The 25,694-nt window shown below is 50.1% G+C and overlaps 1 protein-coding gene across 3 annotated transcripts; it reads left to right on the plus strand.

Annotated features, from left to right (window-relative positions):
* Nucleotides 1–708: 708 nt before the first annotated feature.
* PUSL1 (pseudouridine synthase like 1) lies at nucleotides 709–25,121 on the plus strand. Of its 3 annotated transcripts, none has more exons than XM_032708980.1 (8): nucleotides 709–848; nucleotides 2,333–2,390; nucleotides 8,818–9,005; nucleotides 15,243–15,392; nucleotides 17,783–17,956; nucleotides 20,435–20,489; nucleotides 24,306–24,468; nucleotides 24,986–25,121. In XM_032708980.1, the coding sequence occupies exons 1-8, from the start codon at nucleotides 790–792 to the stop codon at nucleotides 25,015–25,017; spliced, it is 879 nt and encodes a 292-aa protein (XP_032564871.1). In that variant the 5' UTR covers nucleotides 709–789; the 3' UTR covers nucleotides 25,018–25,121. The 3 variants fall into 3 exon arrangements, with proteins under 3 accessions (XP_032564871.1, XP_032564872.1, XP_032564873.1); XM_032708981.1 differs by having other exon boundaries at nucleotides 737–842; XM_032708982.1 differs by lacking the exon at nucleotides 709–848 and adding an exon at nucleotides 1,656–1,873.
* Nucleotides 25,122–25,694: the final 573 nt, after the last annotated feature.

Raw genomic sequence — 25,694 nt, forward strand, 5'->3', positions numbered from 1 at the left:
CATTCCACCCCTGCTCCCCACCAGTCTATATTCGGTCCCTGCCCCCCCAGTCTCCCCCCACCATCTTAGTCCCCATCATTCCATCCCTGCTCCCCATCATCCCATCCTGTTCCCCCCTGCCCATGCTGGTCCCCATGAGCTCATCCCGGTCCCCATGACCCCATGCCGGTCCCCATCATCCCATCCCCACTCCCCATCCTCCCATCCCGGTCCCCATCACCCCATCCCAGTCCCCATCCTCCCATCCCGGACCCCATCATCCCATCCCAGTCCCCATGACCCCATCCTGGTCCCCATGACCCCATCCCGCTCTCTATCCTCCCATCCCGCTCCCCATCCTCCCATCCTGCTCCCTATCATCCCATCCCGGTCCCCATCATCCCATCTCGGTCCCCATCCTCCCATCCCGGTCCCCATGACCCCATCCCGGTCCCCATCATCCCATCCCGCTCCCTATCCTCCCATCCCGGTCCCCATCATCCCATCTCGGTCCCCATCCTCCCATCCCGGTCCCCATGACCCCATCCCGGTCCCCATCATCCCATCTCGGTCCCCATCCTCCCATCCCGGTCCCCATCATCCCATCCCGGTCCCCATCATCCCATCCCGCTCTCTATCCTCCCATCCCGCTCCCTATCCTCCCATCCCGGTCCCCGCGGCCCCCCCGGCGCGGGCGGCGGCGGAAGCGGCGGTGCCGGGCGGGGGAAGCGGCGGTGCCGAGCGGGGGAAGGGGCGGTGCTGCCCGGCCGCTCGGTGCCGGGGTGGGTCCCGGGGTGCCCCCCGGCAGAGATGGGCTGTGCCCCGGCCCGGTACCTGGTGTTCTTTCAGTACTTTGGCACCAGGTACAGGTACGTGCCCAGGTGACCCCGCAGAGAGAGCGGCAGAGACCGGGGCGGCACTGGGAGAGCTGGGCAGGGATGGGGAGAGCGAAATTTGGGGAGAGCGGAGTTTGGGGAGGGTGAAATTAGGGGAGAGCGGAGTTTGGGGAGGGCAGAATTTGGGGAGAGCGGAGTTTAGGGAGGGCAGAATTTGGGGAGAGCGGAGTTTAGGGAGGGCAGAATTTGGGGAGAGCGGAGTTTAGGGAGGGTGAAATTAGGGGAGAGCGGAGTTTCGGGAGGGCAGGGTTTGGGGAGAGCAGGGTTTGGGGGGTGATGGGTGAGAATAGTGTTCAGGTCTGGGATGGGGAGGGCGGAGTTTGGGGAGGAGAGAGTTTGGGAAGGGATGGGTGAGAGCAGAGTCTGGGGAGGGCACAGTTTGGGGAGGGCGGTGTTCAGGGGAGGAATGGATGAGAACAGTGTTTGAGGAGGGATGGGTGAGAGCAGTGTCCTGGGGAGGGATGGGTGAGGGCAGTGTCCTGGGGAGGGATGATCCCTTGCTGAGCAGGTGGGAGCACGCAGGGAGCTGGACTCTGCTTCCTGCTGTTCACAGAAGTGCGAGGGAGGGGATGGTTCAGGCAGGAAAGGCATAAAATTAGCAAAGAGAAAAGGTCAAAGGACTGAGAAGAAGGGAAACTTATCTCAGGCTGGGGAGGGAAGGGCAAGTTGCTGTTTTTCCTGCAGTGGTGCCTGATTGTGGCCAGTTCCCAGCGTTCAGGTACCTGTGCTGCCCAGAGGTGCAGGTGAAGTGGTTTGTGGGCTGTGATCCCTGCAGGCTGAGCTGGGATTTCCCCAGGCCTTAAACACCTCACGTGTAGAACTGTGCCTGTTCACATCTCAAAGTGTGTGGGAGAACTTGGGCAGCCCCAGCTCGTGGAACTGTTCCTGTCTTCGTGAGGATGTTACAGAACCACAACACCCTGTGCCAAACTCCACAGCTTGTTCCCAGTGTGTGGTCTGGGTCACTGTGGGCACTAAATTACTCTGAGGAGTTCCAGGTAGGGTGGGTTTAGCCTTGGGATGTCTCTTCATCTCTTCAGTGGGAATGGCAGTGATTTCTGCAGCAGAGAGGGAAGCTCCTCACAAACTGTCTTCGTGGTCTTTTAGTCCCTTTATGGCCCTCATAGAAAAGCACCTGCAGTTGGCAACCAACTCCTGGCCCTGAAATAGTTTCATCTGCAAACTGGTGTCATTTGTCTGCCCTGTCTCCCACCCAGCCTCCCTCTGAAGGGAGAGTTCAGAGGGTAATAATTTAAGGGTGATTTTAATTCCAGGCTCATTCCTTGCACGTAACCCCTGCAACAGTTTTCCTGCCCGTTCATGAGTTTTGTGGGAATACCCAGGTGATCCAAAAGCAAACAGTCCCCCATGGGCTTCTGGCTGTGTTGGTGGACTCTGTGTCAGGTCCTTGAGTGTTGACACATATCAATAACTGTTGTCTTTGTTTTACTCTGCAGTGGGGTTATGGAGACTAAGAGGGATCAGGCACTGATTGGAGTCCAGAATTATTTGGAGGTAGGTCCTTGCTAATCGTGTCATTAGAATGAAGCTCCTGGGGTCACACTGCTCAGCTCCAGATTTTATCAGGAGTAACTGTTATTTTGAGGCTGACACAATAAAACTACAATACAACTCAATAAAACTCAATAAAACTACAGTGCTAAACACTGTAAAGCTCCAAACAGCCCAGGTGCTTTAGAAATGATGTCACTGTGGAGATTCTGATCCTGAAAAAGATGTGAACCCTTCAATGAGCCTTGAAGTGGAGGCCTCTGAGTGCAGAACTGTGATTGTGAGAGGCCCTGCTCAGGTGCTGAAGGTACCTAAGCATGTGAGGCTTCCTTGGGACTCGTGGCTTTGCCTCCCCTTGCTCTTAAAACTGCCCCAGTTCCAGTTCTAGTTCATGGCAAAATCCTTTATGGCTTTGGAAACTCCACACTGTGTCCTCCTGGGAGAGGATGCCTCTGATGGATGTTTTCAGAACAAAGCACAGCAGGATGTCCATTGTTCCTTGCTGTTCCCATTCTTTTGGAGTTCTGATATGCCAGGGGAAAGAAGTTCTGATCCTGTTGTCGTGGTTGTTCCCTGTGCTGCTCCCAGGGATCCCCCAGAATACAAGAATGGCTTTCAGGACCCGAGTGAGCGTGCAAAATGTAGTAGAAAATGGGTCAAAATAGGGTAAAAGCTCAGCACACCTGAGCATTGTAATCTAGTTGTAATTTAATTACAAGCTGCTGGTGAATCCCATGTTCTGGGGCAGGGCAGGAATCAAAAGGAAGCTGCATTATTTGTCTTGGAAGCATCGTGCAGTTCAAAACGAAGCTTGTGCATTTTTAGAAGATAAAGAGGTTGTTGAAGAGGTTCAGGCTGATTGCTGGGGGTCAGATCAGACCTGTGTGTTAACAGCCAAGCCTTTTGTACCTCATTTTGGGTCCCAGGTGCAGCAGTGTGCAGGTGGGGTGCCCACCAAGCTGGTTTGGGACAGTCTGTGCTCTGCCCTGGCTACAAACCTGGTGTTCTGAAGAGCAGAGCTGTTGAAGGGCTGGTCCAGAAGGACTTTCTATCCCACCCAGCCTCTCTCTGTGACCATTTCCACACCACTGAGGGTGGGAGTTCCTGTGTGCCCTCCCTCCCCAGCCTGCAGGGGGAAAGTGTGAGGAATTATGGTTTGAAGAAGAGTTCTCAGGGTGTATTTCTGTGCCTTCTTGCCTGGGACCGTTGCAGAGAAAGTGGATAAATATTGTGCAGATCTTGAGAGAAGAGCCCAGAGGACTTTCCATCTCATTTATCTCATCCTCTGAGCCATCCAGTGCCTCAGCCCCAGGACTCTGGGTGAGCCCAGCAGTTGTTTTGCATTATCCCAGTGACTCTGTTTGAACAGGCAGATGGGCAGGGTGGGCGATTAGGGGAGAAAAGAAGAAGGGGAAAAAAAGGAAAACATGAGCTTATTTGGTGTTGTCTTTTCACAGTATCAGCACTTTGCAGGCCAGTTCTGGGCTATGTGCTTTGCTTTCATGTGGTGGTATTGATGCTGGGCACTGCTGAGCGGGGCTGTGTCTATTGGAACCACATGGGAAGTCTCAAAGCAACTCTAATAGAAAACTTCTGGAGCCTGTAGGAATTTCTCTTCCTTCCTCCTTTTCTGGGCAGCCTTGAACTTCACTGCTTTCCAAAACCAGGAAGGCAGCTGAAGGGAAGGGCAGAATTAAACCTGGAAGGAGGTTTAATTGATTTTATTGTGTCCTAGAGATGTTCAGACATTTGTTTGCAGTCACAGGCAAGCAGAAACAACCTGTGAGCTGCACACCTTGTGTTTCAACAACTGCCTGGTTGAAAGGGTGGTTGGTTTGTGAGTGTGTGCTGGGGTAAAACTGCTGGGCTGGAGCTGAGCAGAAGATCTGTGTCTCTGTAAAATGCTGGATCATACAGGACACAGAAACTTTTGCAGTCCTCAGTCCTGCTCTGTAACAGAGCCCTGGGACTGGCACGAGGAAGTGGAGACTTGTTTTAGCTCTGTGGATGTAGATATTTGATGGAGCTTTTAATATCCCTTTGAAGGGGGGTGAGCTTTGCAAGAAAACACTTTATTTCTTTCCTGGAGACAACATATTTGTCTCGAAGCCCTTGGAAGCCCAACTTGCTGGTGATGGGTCCAAAACAAATCCCAGAGCTTGTTTCCCCAGAGGGGGATGTTTTAGCCCTGTGACTTGGCTCCCTCCAGTTCTTTGTGGAAGCTTTTAAGATGCAGGAGTTCATGTTCTAGTCTCAGCTCTCACAAATATCCCTGTTCTAAAGGGAGGTGTCTCCCATGTAGCACCTTTTGCCAGGGTCAGTGGCTGTTTGTGGCAAACACCCCATGTCATCCACAGATTCACCTTCCCTCTGGTGGCTGGTTGGGATCATCTCTCCTGAGTGTGCTCCTTCCCACTGTGCTGGTGGATGCTGCCCAAAGCTAATCTTCCCCCCACAAAGCTCTTTTTTTGGCCAGCAGCCTTGTGCCAAGGCCAGATATTATTCCTCATGAAAGGAAAAGGGAGGAGGAGAGGGGAGAAGGAACATACACCAGCTCCTTACTATGCAAGGCAGCTTTGCTACAACCTCCTGCCCTCCCCTCTTCCCAACCCCCTGAAAAAGAAAAAAAAAAGAGGAAGAAAGAAAGGAAAACAGACCAGGAGAACTGTCATCTTCAACCTCTGTTTTGATAATAATTTCAGTGACGTAGGAGATTGCTTTGGAAACCTTTTTTTTTTTTTCCCCAGCAGAATCCACATTCTCAGCTTTCCCTTCAACTTTTATCTATCCCACTCCAAACAGGTGAGATTTTTAATTGGTTTCAGTTGACAGAGCACCCAGGGAGAGTCAGGGAGGCTGGGATGACTTGCAACCAGAAGCTTGCACACATTTATTATTTATTAGAACATTGTCATTTATAAATCCTGGCAAGGGCAATGCAGCCCCCCCCGTGTGTCTGTGCTGCTGAGGCCACTGCACAGGATGAAACCAGGAGCAATCCAGCTGCTGGGAGAGACACAGGCACTTATTTTTCCAAGACATTCCTAATGCCTGCAGAGGTGGATGATTGAGTATCTCCAGGATTTTTTCTTTTTTAATTTAGACTTCAGGGAGAGAAGGGGATGAACTTTTGCTTCCCCACCATAGTTGGGGTACATTAGTGGGCCTGCTCTTCCTCTTGCCTCTCTTGTGCAGAGTGAGAAGAGAACTGAGCTGGGAGTAACAGCAGCAATTTGGAAGGTGGATCCCCATCACTCTGGCACACAGCAGTGGAAATTTCAGCATAATTCAAAATATGGAAGTGCTTAATGACTGAAAGCTGTTAGCAGGACAGCCCTGCTAAGTGCAAGTAATACTTTCCCCTGCATCACTGGCAGGGCAGGGGGATAAACTTGCACCCTGGGATGCTCCAGGAATGTGGTTGTCTGGAAAGACTCTGGGAGTGAAGGTTAAATGCAAATGGGTGAGATGTGGCTCAGGGAAAGGCCTCCAGCAGGCGCCAAGCCAAGGTTTTGGTGTTTGTGGCACCTGCTAAAGAGAATATTTGCGTGTTCTGTGGCTTAAAGAAGGGAGCAGAGACCTGTGAACCCTGAGCACGGGGAGGACAACCCAGCTCCTTCATTGCTCTGCCTTCTTTAATTCCTTTGAGCTGGGTGCTTAACTCCTGCTTCAGTTCCCCCCCAGGAATCCACAGATGGTGTCAGACAGGAGGGGGATCTGGATTAACAGCACTGAAGCCTTTTGGGTTCCTCACACAAAAGACCTGCTTCTTTTTAGGGGCCTGTTTGTACTGAAAGGGCAGGAAAAACTGGTCCTTATCCAAGCAATTACTCCATGTAAATAATGCACCTTTTTTGAAATGCAGTGTGGGGGATAATAACAGATTCAAGTCCACAGGAAGCAGGGCAGGAAACCTTCAGCTGCCTATGGGATCCAAGGACTTTGGATGGCACAGACAGGAGACATTTGCATAGGTGAAGGGTCACTTCTTAGTTGCCTGCAAAGGAGTTCAGCAGTTCAGGAATTCTCTCTTTAAGGAGATTGTATCCCATCCTAATTAAATGAAATATTAAAATCGAAACTGGAGGCAGCAGCTGATAGGATATGATCAGCTGTGTGCCTGCTGGGCTGGGGGAGGGATCCACACACAAAGATTTCAGCTCCACAAGCTGTGATGGTGATCACAGCCCTCCTGGGATGCTCAGGGACGTGGTGCTGGACAAGGGCAGCTGTGAAAATCCCTCTGCTTGAAGGTGTCCTTCAGTGCTGCCCCTCTGTGGGTTTGGGGGCTGACCTGGGCAGGGCAAAGAACCAGCTCTGGCTCAGGGGCTGCAATCCCCTCTCCCTCTCCTGCCTGGTTTCCAGCAGTGTTCAGCTCCTGGCAGAGGAGGAGGCATCCAGTGTTCTCATTATCCAGCCTGAAATGGGATGCAGTGTGGGATCCAAAGCACTGCTGCATCCAAACTTCTGCAAGCCTGTAACAAAAAAAGAAAAGAGGATGTTTTCCATGTTCTCTCCTGTTCTCTCTCTTTCAACTCTTGTTTCCACTGGCTGGTTTTTGTCTGATGAGAAAGGAGGGGGAGAAGAGGGTGGAGGAAGGGAGGAGCCTGTGAAACCCAAACATCTCAGAAACTTTGCTCTTAAAATCAGCTCCTGCTTTAAGACAAATTGCTGAGGCACAAGCCAAGGTCTGCTCCAGAAAACTATCTGATTTCTGTCTGCTTCTCTCTGCTTAAGGGCGATAAATAAAGATTTTTCATTGTTAATTGTAACCACATGTGAACACCAAATAGAAGGATTAGGAAGGGGAAAATCAGTTTTGTTCTGTTTCCCAGGCCTCCCCCTGCAGCTTGGGGACATTTTTTTTTTCCTGCCTTCCTCTGTGTTTTAACTGTACATTTCTGAGAGCCCAGAATCCTGAACTGCTCAAATTGGAGTCTGGAAGGTATTTGTGAGTCAGCAGTTCAAAACTTTTACTGGCTCTTGTACCAAATTAAAATCTAATAAAGACCACCGCTGGCTTCGCTGCTCAGGAGTGGGGGTGGGAAAGAGAAGGAAATTTCTAGTCATCCTTCTGGGTTTTCTGCCTTCTTTTGTGGGTTTTCAGTCTTTCAAAAATGTTTCACTTATTGCCTGTAACGATTTTCACTGGATTTTCTGTCTCAGGGCCTGCCCTCATCTCTTCTTCTCACTCTTGTTTGAGTGTGAATCTTGATTAAAAGACACCTTATTAGTGACTCATTTAGCAGGGCTTTATTTGCTTTCCCAGCAGGAACCTTTAGTTAATTCCCCCAGTTGTTTTTCCAGTCAGTGGGCAGAAGGGAAAGGCAGGAATAAAAGGGGATGAAAACCAGCTGTTTGGAGAGGAACAGCTGGGAAAGGGAAACAACAGTCAGAGCCACAGGTGGATCCTCCAGCAAATCCCTGCCAAAATCCATAGGAAGGGACCTTGAGGGTCTTTTTGCATTGCTTTTGCTGACTAATTTTTAAAGGGCATCTCAGCTGCAGTGTGATTTTGGGGGGTTTGGGGCTCTAATAAGCTTGAACTCGCTGATGCTGTAATTAAGTTTGTTGTTTTCTGCTTTAGCCCTGCTGTACCAGAGGTCTTGGGGCGAGTGAGGCATCACCTGAATATTAAGGCAGCTCTTGGCTCCTGAAGAAAACTACTCTTGAGGAATATATAGGGAAAAGTATAAGTAAAACCCATCCTGTTTGTGCTGTGGTTGGTTGTAGCTGCTGGGACAGCTCAGTGTCAGCTCCTCACTGCTGGTGGGGTTTGAGAGCTGTGTTCTTGGTTCTTAGCTCTGTTTAGATTGATATTTCTCAGTGGGACCAATAAGTGCATTCCCTCAGTGCTGTGCTGCCCCTGCTCTGGCTCCTGTGCTCTCCACAGCTCATGGAAGTGTGTTCTTCCCATTGTGGCTGGAAAAGAACTTCTGCCTGCAGCACCAACCCCAGCATTTTACACCATCCTGGCCTGCAGTGCAAACAAAGGCTGCAGCCTGAGCTCCTTCAGACACCTTGGCTGATGTCTTGGCTGGTTTCCATCCCTTTAAGGGCCTGGGTTTTCAAGGATGGTTGGTCTGAATAGTTAATCCTCTGCCTTGTTTCTCACTCACCCAACGACACAAGGCAAAGGACAGGGAGATGAGTGTTTTTGCTTCTATTTTCTACATGAAGGGAAGCTCGTGTGGCATTTTGGGTGTTCTATTTGAGGTGATTTCAGGGCACAGAGTGAAAAGCCACTGGTGCTGGGATGAGTCCCCCAAACAGGCCCCTCTCCATCACCTCCTTTGCCCGCGGTAACTCCAGATTCCATCTCTGCCCGAGCAATAACAACGTGCTGAGTGAGGAGGAGGATGGGTTTTTTTTCCCCAGCTGGCTCCAGGTGAGCCCAGTGGTGCTGACCCCACCTCCTGTTGGCTTTCAGAAGGCAGCAGAGGGCCTCAAGGCCAGCGCTCCCATCAAGTTCCGCATCTCCAGCCGGACGGACACGGGGGTCCACGCGCTCTGCAACGCCGCCCACCTGGACATCCAGAGGGGCCCAGGGAAGCCCCATTTCAGTGAGGAACAGCTCCTCTCCAGCCTCAACAAGCACCTCAGGCCCGAGCCCATCCGGTGAGTCGCTGCCAAGTCCAAAATCTGTTCTTTTGCCTCTCTTGGGGAAGGGAGGAGATGCAGCGATGATCCCCCACCTTCACACACAGGGTGTGTTTTCCCCTCTCCTGGGGTGGTAAATCACCCCCTTGCACATGTATTTCTGCTACAATTAAAGTAGTTAATTAAAAAAGCACCCATTTTATTAATGATATTGATTACAATTACTTTATATACATATAATCTTAATATATAATTAACAGAAATCATCAGGACACGAAGCGTGACAGCTTTCAGTTATTATTTCTTGCAGAGTTTCAGAGTGAGCTTACTCTGCATGAGACTTAGGAAATAATCATGGAATCAACGTTTTCTGTTAGGAATGTGCATCAGTTACAACATTAATTACTTCACACCTTGTGAAGGTTTCAAAAGGTGGATTGAATTTCATGTTCTTTGATTTTTCTCCCCGAGTTGTTGTGTGTTCTCTGTCAGGTGTCACCTCTGGTTCTTCCCCAGACATGAAGAACTTGAACTTTTCGTGCTTAAAGTGCAAACTGAACGAAACATTAGGATTTTTAACCTAAAAGCCAAATCTGTGCCGTGTCGTAGAATCAAGATATCATTTGCCAGCAGCTGCTTTGCTCTGCTCTGTTCTTTCCTGTGTTAACTTTGTCTTATTTGCATAAGTAAAAACTCTTCAAGGCACAGGTGGAGGGGGTCAAAGCACTTCAGAGTGTTGTGCAAGAAGGGGGGTAGTTTATGGGAGATGTTGAAGGGGAGTGGTTTATGGGAGGTGTTGAGGTGAGCAAAAGAATTTGGGCACAAGGTTGGTGATTACTCCAAGGCCTCAGGTTCTCCATTTCATGGCACTGTCACCCTCCTGATGTCTGGTGACATGGACATAAGGAAAGATTATGGAAGCAAAGTCCCCATGGCAGAGCAAGGGCTCAGGACATAAAAACACCCCCTGCCCACCCCATGGAGGGGATTGTTGTGAGAACTGGGAGCTCCACTCCCCCTGCCTGCTCCACCCAGGCTGCTTTATTTCCTAATCTCTCCTTTGTGCTGCCCCAAATGCTGACAGAGCAGAGCCTGGGATTTGGGGCCTGACATCATTCTTGGTTTTGCAAGGGAGGATTCTGGTTCTCCAGGGCTGCAAATCCACCTCTGAATGGGCAGGTTGCTCAGATGGGTTGGGCTCTGAGGGAGGATGGTTTTGCCCTTTTCCCAGGAGGTTCTTTCATGGGTGCAAGTGCTGTGGAGTTCAGCAGCCCCTGGCACAGCTTCTCCAGACTCAGGGAGGGGCTGCAGGGATCACCTCCTGGTCCAGTGGCCCTTCCCAAGCCCATGTGCTGTGTGATGCAAGGTGGAGGGACTCTGCTGTGGCATGTCCAGAGGGCACAGTGACTCCAGGGAACAAATTCCAGCCTGTGCTGATGGTCATGGGGGGGGGGTGTGACACTGGTGGCTTGGCACTTGTGTCTGGGCTCCCACTTGTGCACCTTCTGTAGGTCTGTGCCAAAGAAGAGTTTGGTGCCTGTAGCTCTCCTGGCCTCAGGACTGGGTTTCCCAGTGTCTCCTGCAGCATTTCTGGAGCTGTGTGTCAGTGATGCTTTGCATTTGTTGGAATACAGTGGGGGACCTTCTCTCTTTGGGATCTCAGCTGGAGCAGGAGCTGCAGGAGCTGTCTCAGCCAGCTGCATTCTTTCACCTCTGAACGAGCACCAGGGGAGCCATCAGAGGGTGAAGGGGAAGAGGAAGTGAAATCCATGGAATCTGAGCTCAGGAAAGAGGGCAGGAAGGGGCTGTGAGTGCCTTATATCTACAGACACATAGTTCCTGTTAGTGGCTGTTTGTTGTGTTGCTTTATCTGACCTTTTCCCCTGGTGTTTGCAGTTCCTCTGGCAGTCCCCAGACAGTTTTAGGAACAGCATAAGGCCACCCTGCCTTTTCCCTTTGATCCTGGCAGTCTCCTGACTGTCCGTGTTAGCTCAGGTGTTGCTGCCCCTCCATGAAACCCTCTTGTGCTGTGTCTGAGCAGGTGAGCTCAGCCTAAGGGTTGGGGTTAGATGGGGAGTTAGATGGCTCTTATGCTGCTTGAGCTCCATACAGAGTGTGGCTCAGGCTAGAAACCCATGAATGTCAGCCCCCAGAAACCCACCAGGGAATTTTTCCCTCCCCCTGCACCTTCTTTGCAAAAATGTGTTTTGGCAGTTTGCAGGTTTGGTGGAGTGTTAAAGCAAAGGTTTCACAGGGGGGGCACCTGAAGGAAAATAGCAAATCCTGTTTCCACTGCTCTTACCCCACAGCCCAGGGGCAGCCACCCAGGAACAAGTCAGGTCCTGCACCCCAAAAACCTGAGGTGGAATATTAGCATGGTCATTAAGGAGTGACAGCTCTGCACTTACAAATCCAGTTCCTCTGAAAGGAGCAGCTCAATTCCTCCTCAGTGAGAGGCCACGAGGCAAATCTCTCTCTCTCAAGCTGACTGGGAGTTCCTGTCCCTTGACAGCTTTCACCTTCCCTGACATATGTGCAAAGAGTCTGAAGCAGCTGCTCCGGGGTGGGGCTGGAGATGGTCTCTTTCCAGAATTAAAAATAATATTGTGAAATAGAATTTGACTTGTGCAGGGGTTTTGGGTTGTTAATTTTTGCTCAGACTGAAAACTAGGTCAGACTCGGTGCTCCCTGTAAGTCAAAACCTTTCTGGATGTTTTAGCAGTAACAGGGAACGTGAAGTAGGTCATGGTTTTGGTTTCCTTCCTTAAAAGACTAAAGCAGTTTGGGAGCAAAACTCTCTGATTTTACAACCAGGGAGTCTGTCTGTAATGATCAGTCTGTTCTGAGCATCCCCAGCCACTGAATCTCAGTCTCTCTTCCCTGAACTTGGGGCTGACTTTGCTCTCTTCCCTGAACTTGGGGCTGACTTTGCTCTCTTCCCTGAACTTGGGGCTGAATTTGCTCTCTTCCCTGAACTTGGGGCTGAATTTGCTCTCTTCCCTGAACTTGGGGCTGAATTTGCTCTCTTCCCTGAACTTGGGGCTGAATTTGCTCTCTTCCCTGAACTTGGGGCTGAATTTGCTCTCTTCCCTGAATTTGGGGCTGAATTTGCTCTCTTCCCTGAATTTGGGGCTGAATTTGCTCTCTCCCCTGAACTTGGGGCTGAATTTGCTCTCTCCCCTGAACTTGGGGCTGAATTTGCTCTCTTCCCTGAATTTGGGGCTGTAACTGCGAGCGATGGTGTTGAGCTTTAATGGCATAAGTTGTCCTAGAGAGCTAAAAGTGCTGTTGTGACCCTGCTGGAAGTCACACAGACCCATAGTTATAGTTAGGCTTGTCCCAAGAGCAACCAGGATCGCTGCTGGAGAAGGTTTAAACCAGAGACCATCTCCAAAAGGAAGGAGCAGTGGGATCTCACCCTGAGATCTGACAGCTTTCAGGAGGTGATACCTTCTGATAAAACACACCCCAGCCCTGCTCAGCCAGTCTGAGTTAATCAGGAAGTTTTTCCTTCTGCCTGGGGCTCAACCTTTCCAAAATGGTTCTTCTGCTTCCCATTAAGGAGCTGGTGTCAGGCATGAGCCCACGTGTGCTCAGCACCCACCCCCTCCCTCTGCAAATCCTGCTCTGCCAAGAAGAATTCTCTCCTCATGCCCAAGAGAGAACTTCCAAGCTTTCATGTGGTTTGCAAGCAGGGGGTGATGGAGAGAGGGATCTTTGTGAGAACACATTGTTGGTGGTGGAGCTTGGAAGGGAAAGGAGATTCCAGGCAGGGTGACTGGTCCATCAGCCACAATAACCTCCTTTGTGGGGTGCTGGGTCTCCTCTCTGGACTGATCTGCCTTTTAAGCTTGCAAAACATATGGGAAAGGATCTTGTCCTCGGAAGATCAGAGTGTGTTTCAGAGATGGGGTAATTTTAGGAGGACTTTGCTGTCTCTTAAATGCCAGGAGTAGACTCACACCTCCTGTTTCTGGTTTGGTTTTGTAAGCACACAGTGGAAGTTGTCTGAGTGACAAGACAGATTCCTCCCACCTCCTGCAAATTGGCTTTGGGGTCCTGCTGTCAGTGGGGAGAGCAGGATGTGTTTCTGGGGGACATCTTTGTCTAATACATTGTCATTTCCAGTTACACATCTTTTGGGCTTTTTCCCTTCGATCTCCTCTGAAATTCAGGCTCTGTTGGAAAGGTGAAGAATGCCACGAGTTTTTATTTACCATTATTTCAGAAAAATGGGATCTGAACAAGGCCTGAAATTGTAGCTGCTGGAATATTCCTAGCTGGAAGGAATCTGTGGCAGCAATTGCATCTGGTTGGAGAGGCAGGAAAGGATGCCTGACTTGAAGAATTATGTGAGCATAAATAGGTTCCTCTGAAAGAATCACCCTAAAAGGATGGTTATTTAATAAAAATCACAGAAGTGTTAACAAGAGAAGCTCAGGATAGATGATATGCTTGTGGAGGCATGTAGGCAGAGGAAAATAAGTGTAATAATTTTATTATTGTGTTTAGAAGAGGCTGGAGGTCCTGGGTTCAGGCTCCACTGCAGGCCTGGAGGATGTAGTTTGCATTTCTCCTGATGGTTTACAGCAGTGAAGGAATCTTCTGGGCTTGTTATTGCAAATCTTTGTGGAGGCCTGTGGCTCAGCTTTAATTTCTTCTTCTGTGGTCTGAGCCTTTGCAGTGAAGGGCTGTGAGCCAGAGACACTTGAGCTGGCAAAAATCCCCCAAGCACCAACCTTTTTAAAATAAATAAATAGATTTGACTGTTACGTGCTCCCAGATGGTATCCTGGGGTTTTTTTGACCCTGTCTGGGTCCCTTCTCTTCCCTCTGCCAAGTTCCAAAGGCAGAAGGGCAAGCAGGAGGAGAAAAAACTACCCTCTAAGGAGAGGCATCTTGCAAAGGAACACCTGCAGGGAGGTGCTGCTGCGTGCCAGGGACTCTTTGCTCCCTGCAGAATGGGAAGGAGCCACTGCTCTGGGATGGGGGAGAGTCAAATCCAGCAAAAGCTGCTGGGATAACACTTTGGGGGAGATGTAGACACACAGGGAAGCTCTGTTTTCTCCCCTGCCAGGGGAGAAGGGAGTTTTTCCCTGACAGCCCCTGTGCCCTCCCTCCTGGCTGTGTGTGGTGGCATTGGCCTGGGGAAACACAATTCCTCCCTGCTGCTTAGGGAGGGAAAAAAACCTCCCTTAGGGAAGAAAAAAAACCTCCCTTAGGGAAGAAAAAAACCTCCCTTATGGAAGAAAAAAAACTTTCCTTATGGAAGGGAAGTTCAGCTGCCTGGAAAGCTCCTTCTTGAGTCAACTGCCTGGAGCCAGTGGGAGATGAGGAGACAAGTGCAGAAAACAGCCTTTGGGGATGTTCCTGTGAAGTGAGAGGGGTCATTCTGCTGCTTTCAGTCAGACTCCACCTCGGGGATGGGGGGATTCACCTTTATTTTCATTGCTGTGTCTTGGAGGGGGAGGTGGCAGGGAGGTGACCTACTTACAACTGTCTCCATCTGCTCTGAGCTGCCCTTGGGAGTGAGCACAGAGGTGTCTGTTGCTGTTGTTGTTTTTGGGGGGGTCGTTCCCCCTCAGTTTGGGCTCACAGATCTGCAGGAGCAGGAGGGTGAGGGGTTGTAAGGTGTGCTCCTCACCTGGAGGGGCTGCCAGGAGCTCGTGTGTGCCCTCAGTCAGAGGTGAGGTGCAGTTTGATGGGCTGGGGGAGGTCTTTGGTTCCACTCTGCAAACACAAATCACACTCTGTCTGTTGGCTGCCATTTCTCCAACAGATCAGTCTCAGCCTCCTGTGACGGTGTGAGCGTCCCCAAAACGTGTTGAGGGATGACCCAAAGTCAGTGTGTCTGATGCCAAAAGGCTCTTCTGCCTTCTTTTAGTTAAGAGATGCCTGTGGCAGCCTTCAGGTGCAAGTCCCTGGTCACTGGCTGTAAGGAAAATGAGATTTCACCAGGACTGCAGCGACAGGACAAGGGGGAGTGGGTTCAGAGGAGATTACAGACAGTGAGTGTAGATTAGATATTAGGAAGAAATCCTTCCCTGGGAGGGTGGGGAGGCCCTGGCACGGGTTGCCCAGAGAAGCTGTGGCTGCCCCATCCCTGGGAGTGTCCAAGGCCAGGTTGGAGCAACCTGGGACAGTGGAAGGTGTCCCTGGGTGGAACTGGGTGATTTTTAAGTTCCCGTCTATGTGGCGACCACACAAAAGCTTTTGAATTAGTACCTGACATTTCTGTCCATCTCTGTCCCTGCAGCATCCTGAGTGCCCACCGAGTGCCCAGCAGCTTCCATGCCCGGTTCTCTGCCCTGTCCAGGACCTACATTTACAGGCTGTTGCTGGGCTGTGCCCACCATTCCCAGGTGCCTGTGTTTGAGCGGGATCTGTGCTGGGCTCCTGCTGGAGGGTGAGTGTTTGCCATGGAATATCCCCCAGAAGCCACCTCAGAAAGGAGGAGTCCCATGAGGAGCAGCTGAGGGAGCTGGGGGGGCTCAGCCTGGAGAAAAGGAGGCTCAGGGGGGACCTTCTGGCTCTGCAACTCCCTGACAGGAGGGGGGAGCCGGGGGGAAGTCAGGCTCTGCTCCCAGGGAACAAGGGATGGGATGAGAGGGAACAGCCTCAAGCTGTGCCAGGGGAGACTCAGGTTGGATATTAGGGAAAAATTTTCTCCTGGAGAGGGTGGTCAGGCACTGGAAGGGGCTGCCCAGGGAGGTTTGGAGTCCCCACCCCTGGAGGTGTCCAGGGAAGGACATGGCACTCAGTGCTCTGGGCTGGGGGACAAGGTGTGGGGGTCTCGTTGGACTCCTGGGTCTGGGAGGGCTTTCCCAACCCAAATAATTCTGTGGTTCTGTGAAAAGCTTTTGGGGGCCAATTTCCACAGGTGAGAGACCTCGTTCCCTGTTTGTACTGACAGGATTTCCACGAGGAAATGCCCCAAGTTGTGTTCCCTGAGCCCTGACCCCCCATCTCCTTTGGGTGTCCCTGTCCCCTGAGCACTCCCAGCGCTGCTGAGACACTCCCTGGCTCAGGGGAAGGGATTTTGTGTGTCCCTGCCCGTGGGAGGGATGAGCATTTCCCCAGCTGACCTTCCCAGTTTGCCCAGCCTGAAGGAGCAGGGCTCTGGTGTGATGCAGAGTGGCAGAAATGCTTCACCCGGCAGCTCCCTGAGTTTGAGGTGTGACTTTTTACGTGCAGGCCGAAATTCTTTCATTATTCATTTTCCCCTATTTCTCTAAATCTCCTCTCTCATTCCCTGAGTGTTTGAGCAACCCCTCAGTGGCTCTGAGCAACCCTACAATAATAAATCAGGGTATCAAGCTCAGTGTTCACTTGTGTCCTTGCAGTAACCACCGAGTCATAACAAATCAGTGCTTGTGTGTATGCAGGGGAAGAAAACAAATTCACTGCCGTTAAAGAAAATACAAAATCTGAGGGCATGATAAACAGTGGGTGAGAAAAAAAAAACAAACAAAGCCCAGAAGATGATTTGTTATTGTTCCTTTAGTTTATGTTGTACTGAGATAACACACGTTCAAGAAACCTGGAGTTTCCTTAGGCATTATAGAAAACCAGGTTTGTAACCAGTTTGTGGTCATTTCATCAGCACTGCTGGGGATAACTGTTGTGGGTAATGGGGGAAAAATGTAATTCAGCTGCCTTAGGAGAGGAATGAGATGACATTGCCCTAACATTAAACTGCTGACTTCCAACTGCTGTGGAAGGGAAAAATAAATAGGAAAGCGCAGAATTAGATGTTGTGTGCACAATGTGCTTTGTGAAGCAGCATTTAACCAAGTCCAGGCACTGCAATTAATTTTCTCAAATGGCAGCACCACGTAAAGGAAAGATTGAGCAGATCAGAAATTCCAAATGGGGGTGGGTCCTTACTGAAAGGTGGGATATTTGGGCTGCCAGTAGTGGAGAAGCTCTTGGTTATTCTTCTTGAACACAGTGAAAAAAATTTAATGATGCTGGAAAATTCATCTTGATTTTTTTTTGTTTGGTTGGTTGGTTGGTTGGTTGGTTTTTGTTTGTTTTCTTCAGAAACATTTTGACTTCTGGTAAGATCTGGAGAACCTAAGCCAGGCTCACGTGTACCTGCTGAGGCTTTTCTTAGCAGAGACATTTGCAAAAGTACAATAAAAATAGAGCATCTGCTCAGCAAATACACCAGGAAATCTGTCCAGATTTCTTTGTTTGAGACCTAAACACTTCAGATGAAGAAATCTGAAGATTCTGAGTTTTACCCTTGGCCTTTTCTTCTGCATCCCCACCTTGCATCCCCACCTTGGTTTCGTCCCTGCCCGTTTGCTCCCTCATTCCATTCCTGTTGCTTCCTAATTTGGCAAACCTTAAGGCCTTGATTTTATTTTTGATTTTTTTTTTTTTAACCTGGCAGCATCTTTTTCAGTTTATAAGATCCAGAGACTGCAAAGCATTTTGCTTCACAGGATATTCCGAGTTGGAAGGGACCCACCAGGTTCTCTTTGCCCTGCCTCGTCTCCAGCAATTCATATGGAGTTACTTGAGTTTGAACTGTTCCAAGGAGCAGAGCAGGCTAAAGGTTTGGGTAAAAGCCTGTGCCTGGGGCTTTGAATACCTTCAGAGCTCAGGTCACTTGGCATTTTGGTTTGTGCTTTGGGCCATTGCAAGACAGACTCCATCAGAACGTGTTTCTGCAGTGCCACAGGGTGAAATCTGTGCCAGGTTTTCATGGATTCATTGGACTTTGACCCCCTCTAACATTCTGGTCCCACCTGATGCTCCTTTCCCTTGGCTGTGTGTGTTTAATTCCAGCCCCCTGAACGTTCCTGCCATGCAGGAGGCAGCACAATTCCTGCTGGGAACCCACGACTTCAGCACCTTCCGCTCCCTCCACTCCGAGGCGGAATTCACGTCTCCGGTCAGGACCATCTTCCAGCTGGACATCCAACCTTCTGCTGGCTTCCTATCCCACCACTACGAGCACAGGTGAGAGCCCAGAGACCCACCAAAAGTCTTTTCTGAGCTGAAAAGCTGCTCCCAGCCCTGTTTTGGGGACTGATGCTGTGCTGGGGCTCTGCTGAGTGACACCTTGGAAAGGGCCGTGTCTTTCCCTCCCCTCCCCAAAAATGTGCTGGTTTGAGCCACCACAAAAAAATCCAAACTCCAATTTCCAGGCTTCCCCCACCCCTTCCCACAATTTTATCTGGACACCAAAGAGAAACTTTCAGGCAGACACCTCTCTAAAGGGAGGGGGAAGTACATACATTTATTACTATACAAAATAAATACTGTACAAGCTAAAAGCAACTATATATACAATATTACAATATACAATTACTAATATACAATATTACACACTTCCATCAGCCCCTCTAAGCCTCTCCCTCAATCAGTGCAGGCAAAGCCCTTCAGGCTAATAGGTGAGCAGTCCTCAGGGAGAAGGATGAGCAGGAACAAGGGCAAGGGAGACTGGTCCAGTTGTTTGTCCATAAAAAGGCTGGATGTTCTGAACTGGTGGCTGGAATCTGGCAGGGAGCAGTTCCTGTGAGGTGCTTCCAGCACTTTACACTCATTTTGGTTGCTAAAAACCACCTCTGTACACTCATTTTGGTTGCTAAAAACCAGCTCTGCCAAGGGATTAGACTTCTTTTTTTTCTTTTTTTTCCCCCTCTCCTGCTGCCGTCCTGGCTTTGCCTAAAGGCTGGAAATTTAGGGAAAAACCCACCCCCAACACCTGGGTCAGTGCTGTGGTTGTGCAGATCCACTCAGTTCACACCACCAGCTCCTCCTGCCTTCCCAGGGGGTGGTGCTGAAATCCAATATTCCTCAGTCGTTGCATAAACAACAGATAGTTGAGTGTCAGGTTCTCTCAGGGCCAGGTCTTGCAAGTATTGAAATGAAGTGGCTGAATGCATTCTCTCTCCAGCAGAAACTCAAGTTTTTTTCCCAGAAAGATCATGGATATTCAGCATCTGAACATGACTTCTGCTTTCCTGCTGGCTTCTCTCACCGTTGTGTTTCAGCTTGAAAGCAAACCTGGCTGTTGTCTGTCTCAAATTCCACTTTTGTCCTTTAGGATGAGCCCTGGAAGTAGCAGAGCCCTGAGCTCACCTGAAAATAGCCATTAAGAGTCTCTCAAGATCACCAAATGGACCTCAAATCCAGCCCTGCTGTTGTCACTGGACTGATCTCTGAGATTTAAAACATATTTTATGTCTCCAGTTTTAACATAAAACACGGAAATTGCCGTTCTTTGCATAACTTGCTGCAGGAACCCATCCCACAGGAGGCCAAAAACAGCTCGAGAGGGAGAGAAAACAAACCCAAAAACTGCTCTGCAAAGCATCAAACCAGCCTCTGATGGAATATTTTTGGTTTTGGTGACACATGCAGCCAAACTTGGGGTTTTACAGTGAGTCATTTTTATAACGTGTCAATATTAATTGGTTTAATGGATGTTTAGGCTGAAAGGAATGGCTTTGAGGAGCATAATGGCATTTAACTCCCTTGGAGTCCTTTGGCAGTGATAACCACAACCAGGAGCTTTCTGATTTGGAGACAAGAGCTGTGGGGTTTGGGTCTTTGTGACAGACTCAACACAGTCCAAAAGGAGTTAGAGAAATGCAAAAATGGTTTGAAAAAATGCAAAAATGGCTAGAAAAATGCAAAAAAATAGTTAGAAAAATGCAAAAAATATTTAGAAAACAGCTTGTAAAAGGTTTAACAGGTGCCAGTGAAGTGTTGGAGTGGTTACCCTCAGGAGAGTTCTTACAGGGAATGTTGGTTGCTACCATAAAAATTCCTGGAAAAATGGTGTCTGTATGAATACATTTGCTCCATCCATCCCCAAATATCCCCATTCCCGCTCTGGAAGTGTTTCCCTGTCTGCCACTGCCTGTTTTCCTGCTCCAGCCAGATCCCTCAGGCACATCTCCTGGCTCCTGACCCTTTCCAGTGGCACGTGGATGTCCTGGTGGGCACTGCTGAGGGTTGGAATCCATCCTGCAATTCCTGGAAGCAGGAGCACCTGATTCCCTCAAGCCACCCCTGAGGGAATGGTGGTTTCTTTGCCATGGTTGGTGGTTTTTCCCTTTCTCCAGGGAATATCCAGGCTGAATCCCTCAGCCCAGCAGTGCCTTGGCTGCTGCTCAGGTGCACCTCGGTTTGGGGTTGCCCTTTTCCCTTTTATTTGAGGGGTTCTGCTGAGGACAGGAAGGTTACACTTAAGGCAGCAGGAAGGTCATAAAACCAGGAATGTGCCAAGCAGGTAGGAATTGTTTCATCCCAGAAACCCTCTGTGTCTGAGCAGCCAAGGAGCAGCCTGGGCTTCCAAAAGGGGGGCAGTGCAGCTGCCTCGCTGTCCTCACATTCATCTTTGACATTTACTTCATCTGTGGGTGAAAGAACCGTTTGAAATGTGATTTTTAAATGCCTTTTTCTTTTCTTTTTTTTGGCTTTCTTTAGGGCTCTGGAGTTCTGGGAGGTGAAGATCAGGGGCAGGTCGTTCCTTTACCGACAGGTAGGTTTGGGGCTGTGTCCAGCAAACACTTTGCCTCCCAAGAACCAGAGCGTTGCTGCCTCTATAAATATGGATTGTTTTAGCAAAGTTCCACCCCTGTGTAGCTCCATCTCTTGCAGAGCTGCTGTTCCAGCTGTGTGACACTCACAGGGACCCTGGGGCAGCAGAGAGGTCAAGGATCCGTGTCCTTTGATCCATTTGAACCAGGATCTCTTCGGTTCATGCCTAAAATAATTGTCCAGCCTCACAAACTCGTGTGGGAGGATGGAAGGTTTTGTTTCCACGATCCTTGTCCCTGCAGTGGGGTGGTAAAACCCAGCAGACATGTGTTCCTGCTCTGCTGGATGGCACTGGGCCCGGCAAAGGCTGCCTGGAATTTTAGTCCCTGGCTTTGGAGCGTGAAGTGACTCTCAGTGGGAAGACCTGACTTGAGCTCTGCAGCACAACTGCAGCATCTCTGCAGTTATTCCTTTGAAATAACTCCCCTGGGGGTTTGCTGGGATCCTCAGGGGAGGCTCCCTCTTCCCAACTTCAGGCATCACCTCATTAGGGAAGAGCTGCTCTCACTCTGCCTCCCCAGCCCTTGATCACACTCTGGAGGCAGAGAACAGGCAGGAGAGGGCTTGTTTTTTTGGAGCAGAGGGGGTGTTTTGTGGGAACAGCAAGCAGCTATTTTTTATCCTGTTTTGACAAACCCAGTTTGTTTTTTATCCTGTGCCAAGCAACAGCTCTGGGAGCTGTGGCAGGGGGTGTCTGGGTGGGAGCAGGGGAAGAACAACAACGTGCCTGGGAAGGGCTTGATACCCAGCAGGGATCTGCTCCCTCAGGTGCTCTGGTGACAAGGAGAAAATGCATCTGCTTCTGCCCCCCATCATAAAGAGATCAGACTGAGGTGAACCTCTGCTCTCACTCATATGGGGTCTATAAATACTGAAATCTGGATGGTTTCATTATTAAAAACCACCCCAAAACCTATATATATATATATATTTTTTTTTTTTTTTTTTTTCTGAATGCCCTGCAGGAGGGGGAAGACACCAAACACGTGGCTGTTCAGGATGTAGACCATTAGTGTGTGTGGGGTTTTTTTTTTTCCAGCTGACTCTTGAGTGTGGAGATGTCAAAGCTGAAGTCGTGGCATGCAATGACCTCTAGTGAGGGTGGATAAAATAACAGATGAGGAGGATCCTGCAGGCAGGCTCAGGGCACTCCAAGATCAGAGCACACAAGGAGAGCCAGCACCTGCCTCTGGATAAATATATCTTGGCTTGTTGGACCTTCCTCCTTACCAGGGATAAACATGACCTTAGTGGGGTTTGGTTTATTCTTTAGTAAATGCCAGTGGATCAGAAAGTCCGAGCAGTGATTCATCCCAGCACTGCAGGGAAGGGTTTGGAGAGCTCTGAAAGGGCATTCAGGGAATGAGTGTTTGTTTAGTCCAAATAAGTGATGTTTTTAGCCACCACACAGGGAGAATTAGGGATGGAGAAGGAGGAGGATTGGGAATTAGGGATGGAGAACCAGGAGGATGGAGAACCAGGAGGATGGAGAACCAGGAGGATGGAGAATTAGGGATGGAGAACCAGGAGGATGGAGAACCAGGAGGATGGAGAACCAGGAGGATGGAGAATTAGGGATGGAGAACCAGGAGGATGGAGAACCAGGAGGATGGAGAACCAGGGATGGAGCATTAGGGATGGAGAACCAGGAGGATGGAGAACCAGGAGGATGGAGAACCAGGGATGGAGCATTAGGGATGGAGAACCAGGAGGATGGAGAACCAGGGATGGAGCATTAGGGATGGAGAACCAGGAGGATGGAGAATTAGGAGTGGAGAACCAGGGATGGAGAATTAGGGATGGAGAATTAGGGATGGAGAACCAGGGATGGAGAACCAGGGATGGAGAATTAGGGATGGAGAATTAGGGGTGGAAAATGAGGGATGGAGAATTAGGGATGAAGAATTAGGGGTGGAGAATTAGGGATGGAGAACCAGGGATGGAGAACCAGGGATGGAGAACCAGGGATGGAGAATTAGGGATGAAGAATTAGGGGTGGAGAATTAGGGATGGAGAACCAGGGATGGAGAATTAGGGATGGAGAACCAGGGATGGAGAATTAGAGATGGAGAACCAGGGATGGAGAATTAGAGATGGAGAACCAGGGATGGAGAATTAGAGATGGAGAACCAGGGATGGAGCATTAGAGATGGAGAATTAGGGGTGGAAAATGAGGGATGGAGAATTAGGGATGAAGAATTAGGGGTGGAGAATTAGGGACGGAGAACCAGGGATGGAGAAGCAGCATTTGGTGTGCAGGTGGCATTGGCAGCTCCAAATCTTGGCCCTCCTGGGGATACAGGAGGAATTTTCTCAACCAGGAGGATGCTGAGGTGTGAGGGCTGTTTGTGCAGGAGGTGAGCACTGAGGTGTGAAATCTCTGCCAACCCACCAGGTCTGGAATTGCTGGGTGTGGAGGGAGGGAAGGGAAGCTGTGACAAGCAGAGGTGTGTGAAATACCAGTTTGCTGGTGGGATGTCCTATTTGGGTGATTTTTTTTTTTTTCCTCCTCCCTCTTTTCTGGCTTTCTGAGAGAGAAACAAGTCCCTGCATAATCCCCCACCTTCAAAGTGTTGCTTGTGTGTTGAAACCTGTGAGCTCAGCTCCCCACCAGGCACGTGAGCTTCCTGCCACAGACCCTGTGTGGGGGCTGCTCTTGTTTCTGGAGCTGAAAGCAGCCCCTGCTCAGCTCCCTTCCCACGTGTGGGGGGAGCAAAGCCTTGCTCCAGGGCAGTGCTGTGGGGCTGGAGATCCTTGTGTTACAGGTCTTTAGTGAATGTCTTCAGTTGCAGGGAAGGGCTTAAAGGAAATGGGGTGATTTTACTGGTTCTTTTCCCTTTCCCACCACCCAGCTTTGGGCACTAAGAAGATTCCAGTGCACATTGCAGGCAGGCCGAGTGTGTCACCCAACACAGGCAGCCCCTGTCATCCCTGCTAAAAGGGGAAAGAACAGCTTGTCTTGCAGATTTTGGGGTGGCTGTGGCTGCTGGGGAGAGCCCAGGGGCTCTTAAGGAGTGATGAACTTTCTGAAGAGTAAAGTTAACACTGGAAGTGCTCCCTGGGGGGGGGATTATGTGATGCCAAAGGCACACAAGGGGCAGCCAGGGCTGGCTTGGACCCTGATGGGCTCATCTGGGTGGGCTGTGACTTGTGGTACTTCAGTGGCACCTAAAACAAGGGTCTGGAGAGAACTTCCTCATCTGCTCTGGAGTTTCTCCAGGGAACAGCTCCTGAGCTGTGGCCTCTGTTACAGGTCTTTAGTGAATGTCTTTAGTTGCAGGGAAGGACTTAAAGGAAATGGGGTGATTTTACTGGTTCTTTTCCCTTTCCCACCACCCAGCTTTGGGCACTAAGAAGATTCCAGTGCACGTTGCAGGCAGGCTGAGTGTGTCACCCAACACAGGCAGCCCCTGTCATCCCTGCTAAAAGGGGAAAGAACAGCTTGTCTTGCAGATTTTGGGGTGGCTGTGGCTGCTGGGGAGAGCCCAGGGGCTCTTAAGGAGTGATGAACTTTCTGAAGAGTAAAGTTAACACTGGAAGTGCTCCCTGGGGGGGAATTATGTGATGCCAAAAGCACACAAGGGGCAGCCAGGGCTGGCTTGGACCCTGATGGATGAGCCTGAATGGGCTCATCTGGGTGGGCTGTGACTTGTGGTACTTCAGTGGCACCTAAAACAAGGGTCTGGAGAGAACTTCCTCATCTGCTCTGGAGTTTCTCCAGGGAACAGCTCCTGAGCCATGGCCTCTGTTTTCCCAGGTCAGGAGGATGGTGGGGGCTCTGGTTGCAGTTGGCATGGGGAGGTTGGCACCTCATCACGTGAAGGAGCTGCTGGAGGTCAAAGATGCCCTGGCTTTTCCTCCCAATATCATGGCCCCGCCCTCGGGGCTCTTCCTGAAATCCGTGGAATACGACCAGGCAGGTGGGTGGATGCTGGGAATGGCTTGGGTTTTTGGGAGCCTCTGTGGGCACCCACCCAGGATGGTTTGGGTTGGAAGGGACCTTAAAGATCATCTCGTGAAGGTCCCAGGGAGGGTGTCAGACACAGAGGGGTTCCCAGCAGCTGATGTGGAAAAAACAGTGTATTTTTCACTTATAGATTTTCCCCTCTTCCTTTTCAGGTTAGTAAGAGAGAAGTTCTGTTGGCAATGACTTTAAAATATTTTAAAATGTCATGGATACTGATGTAAGGTCTTTACTTTTTCTGTTTTGGTGAAGTTAGAGAGGGAAGCAGCCAAGAGCAGTGCAGGGAGCTGGAATGAGCTCTGGGCACTTGGCTTGGCCCTGGAAAAGCAGCTGCTGGGTTTGTCCCCCTCCTTCCCTCCCAGAGCCCCGGGGGGAAGTGCAGAGCACAAATTTTAAGTGCTTTCAGGTGGTTTCTCTGCCATCTTTCCCCCTAAGTCAATGTTTCCTTTTTTTTCCCCTCTCTCCCCTCTCAGATTTGGACGTGACAGTGGCCCCAGGAGGGTGAATAGAGCCCTGTGGGACGAGCTGTGTGTGAAAGGACTGCTGTGGCTGTGGGATGGAGCCTGGCCAGGGGACACAGCCTTGTCTCAATAAAAACCATTGACTGTGGCTGGAGCATCTTCCTCTCGTTTGTTCTTGCCCTCTGAGGCTGCCAAGGGAAGGGGAAGAGCTGCCCTCAGATAACTGCTCGTTCTTTTTGCCTTCCTCTGGGCTTCTGCTGCCTGTCTCAGGAGGAGGAAGGAGCTGGGGCTTGGTTTTTTTTTGTAGGTGGGGTGTTTTTCTCCCCCTGTGGTGTGTGTGGGAGGAAGGCAGGCTGAGAGCAGAGGAGAATTGAGCATTTCCTCTTCCCTCCAGCCCTGCCTTTGTGCAGGGCAAGGCCCAACTGTTGCTGCCTGATGAGTGATTTACAGCCCCAGCCTTTGAAAGTGCTGCTGTTTCCTCTCCCCATCACTGCTGAGCTGCAGCAGAGGAACTTCCTCCTGTCCCCCTGGTACAAAGGCACTTCTGTACAGACCAAAGTCCCTCTGAGGTCACTTAAAAGGGTTTTAATGGTGCCAGCACGGGAGCAGCGACTGGGGTGAGTCAGGAGAACCACAAAATGGCCCTTTGGGGTTTCTCTGAGGTGGCTCGTGCTGCTGCTGGGCTCTGATGTGCTTGTTGTCACCTTTGCTCCTCTCTCTG

The sequence above is a fragment of the Chiroxiphia lanceolata genome, chromosome 22 (genome assembly GCF_009829145.1).
Source record: "Chiroxiphia lanceolata isolate bChiLan1 chromosome 22, bChiLan1.pri, whole genome shotgun sequence".
NCBI lineage: Eukaryota > Metazoa > Chordata > Aves > Passeriformes > Pipridae > Chiroxiphia > Chiroxiphia lanceolata.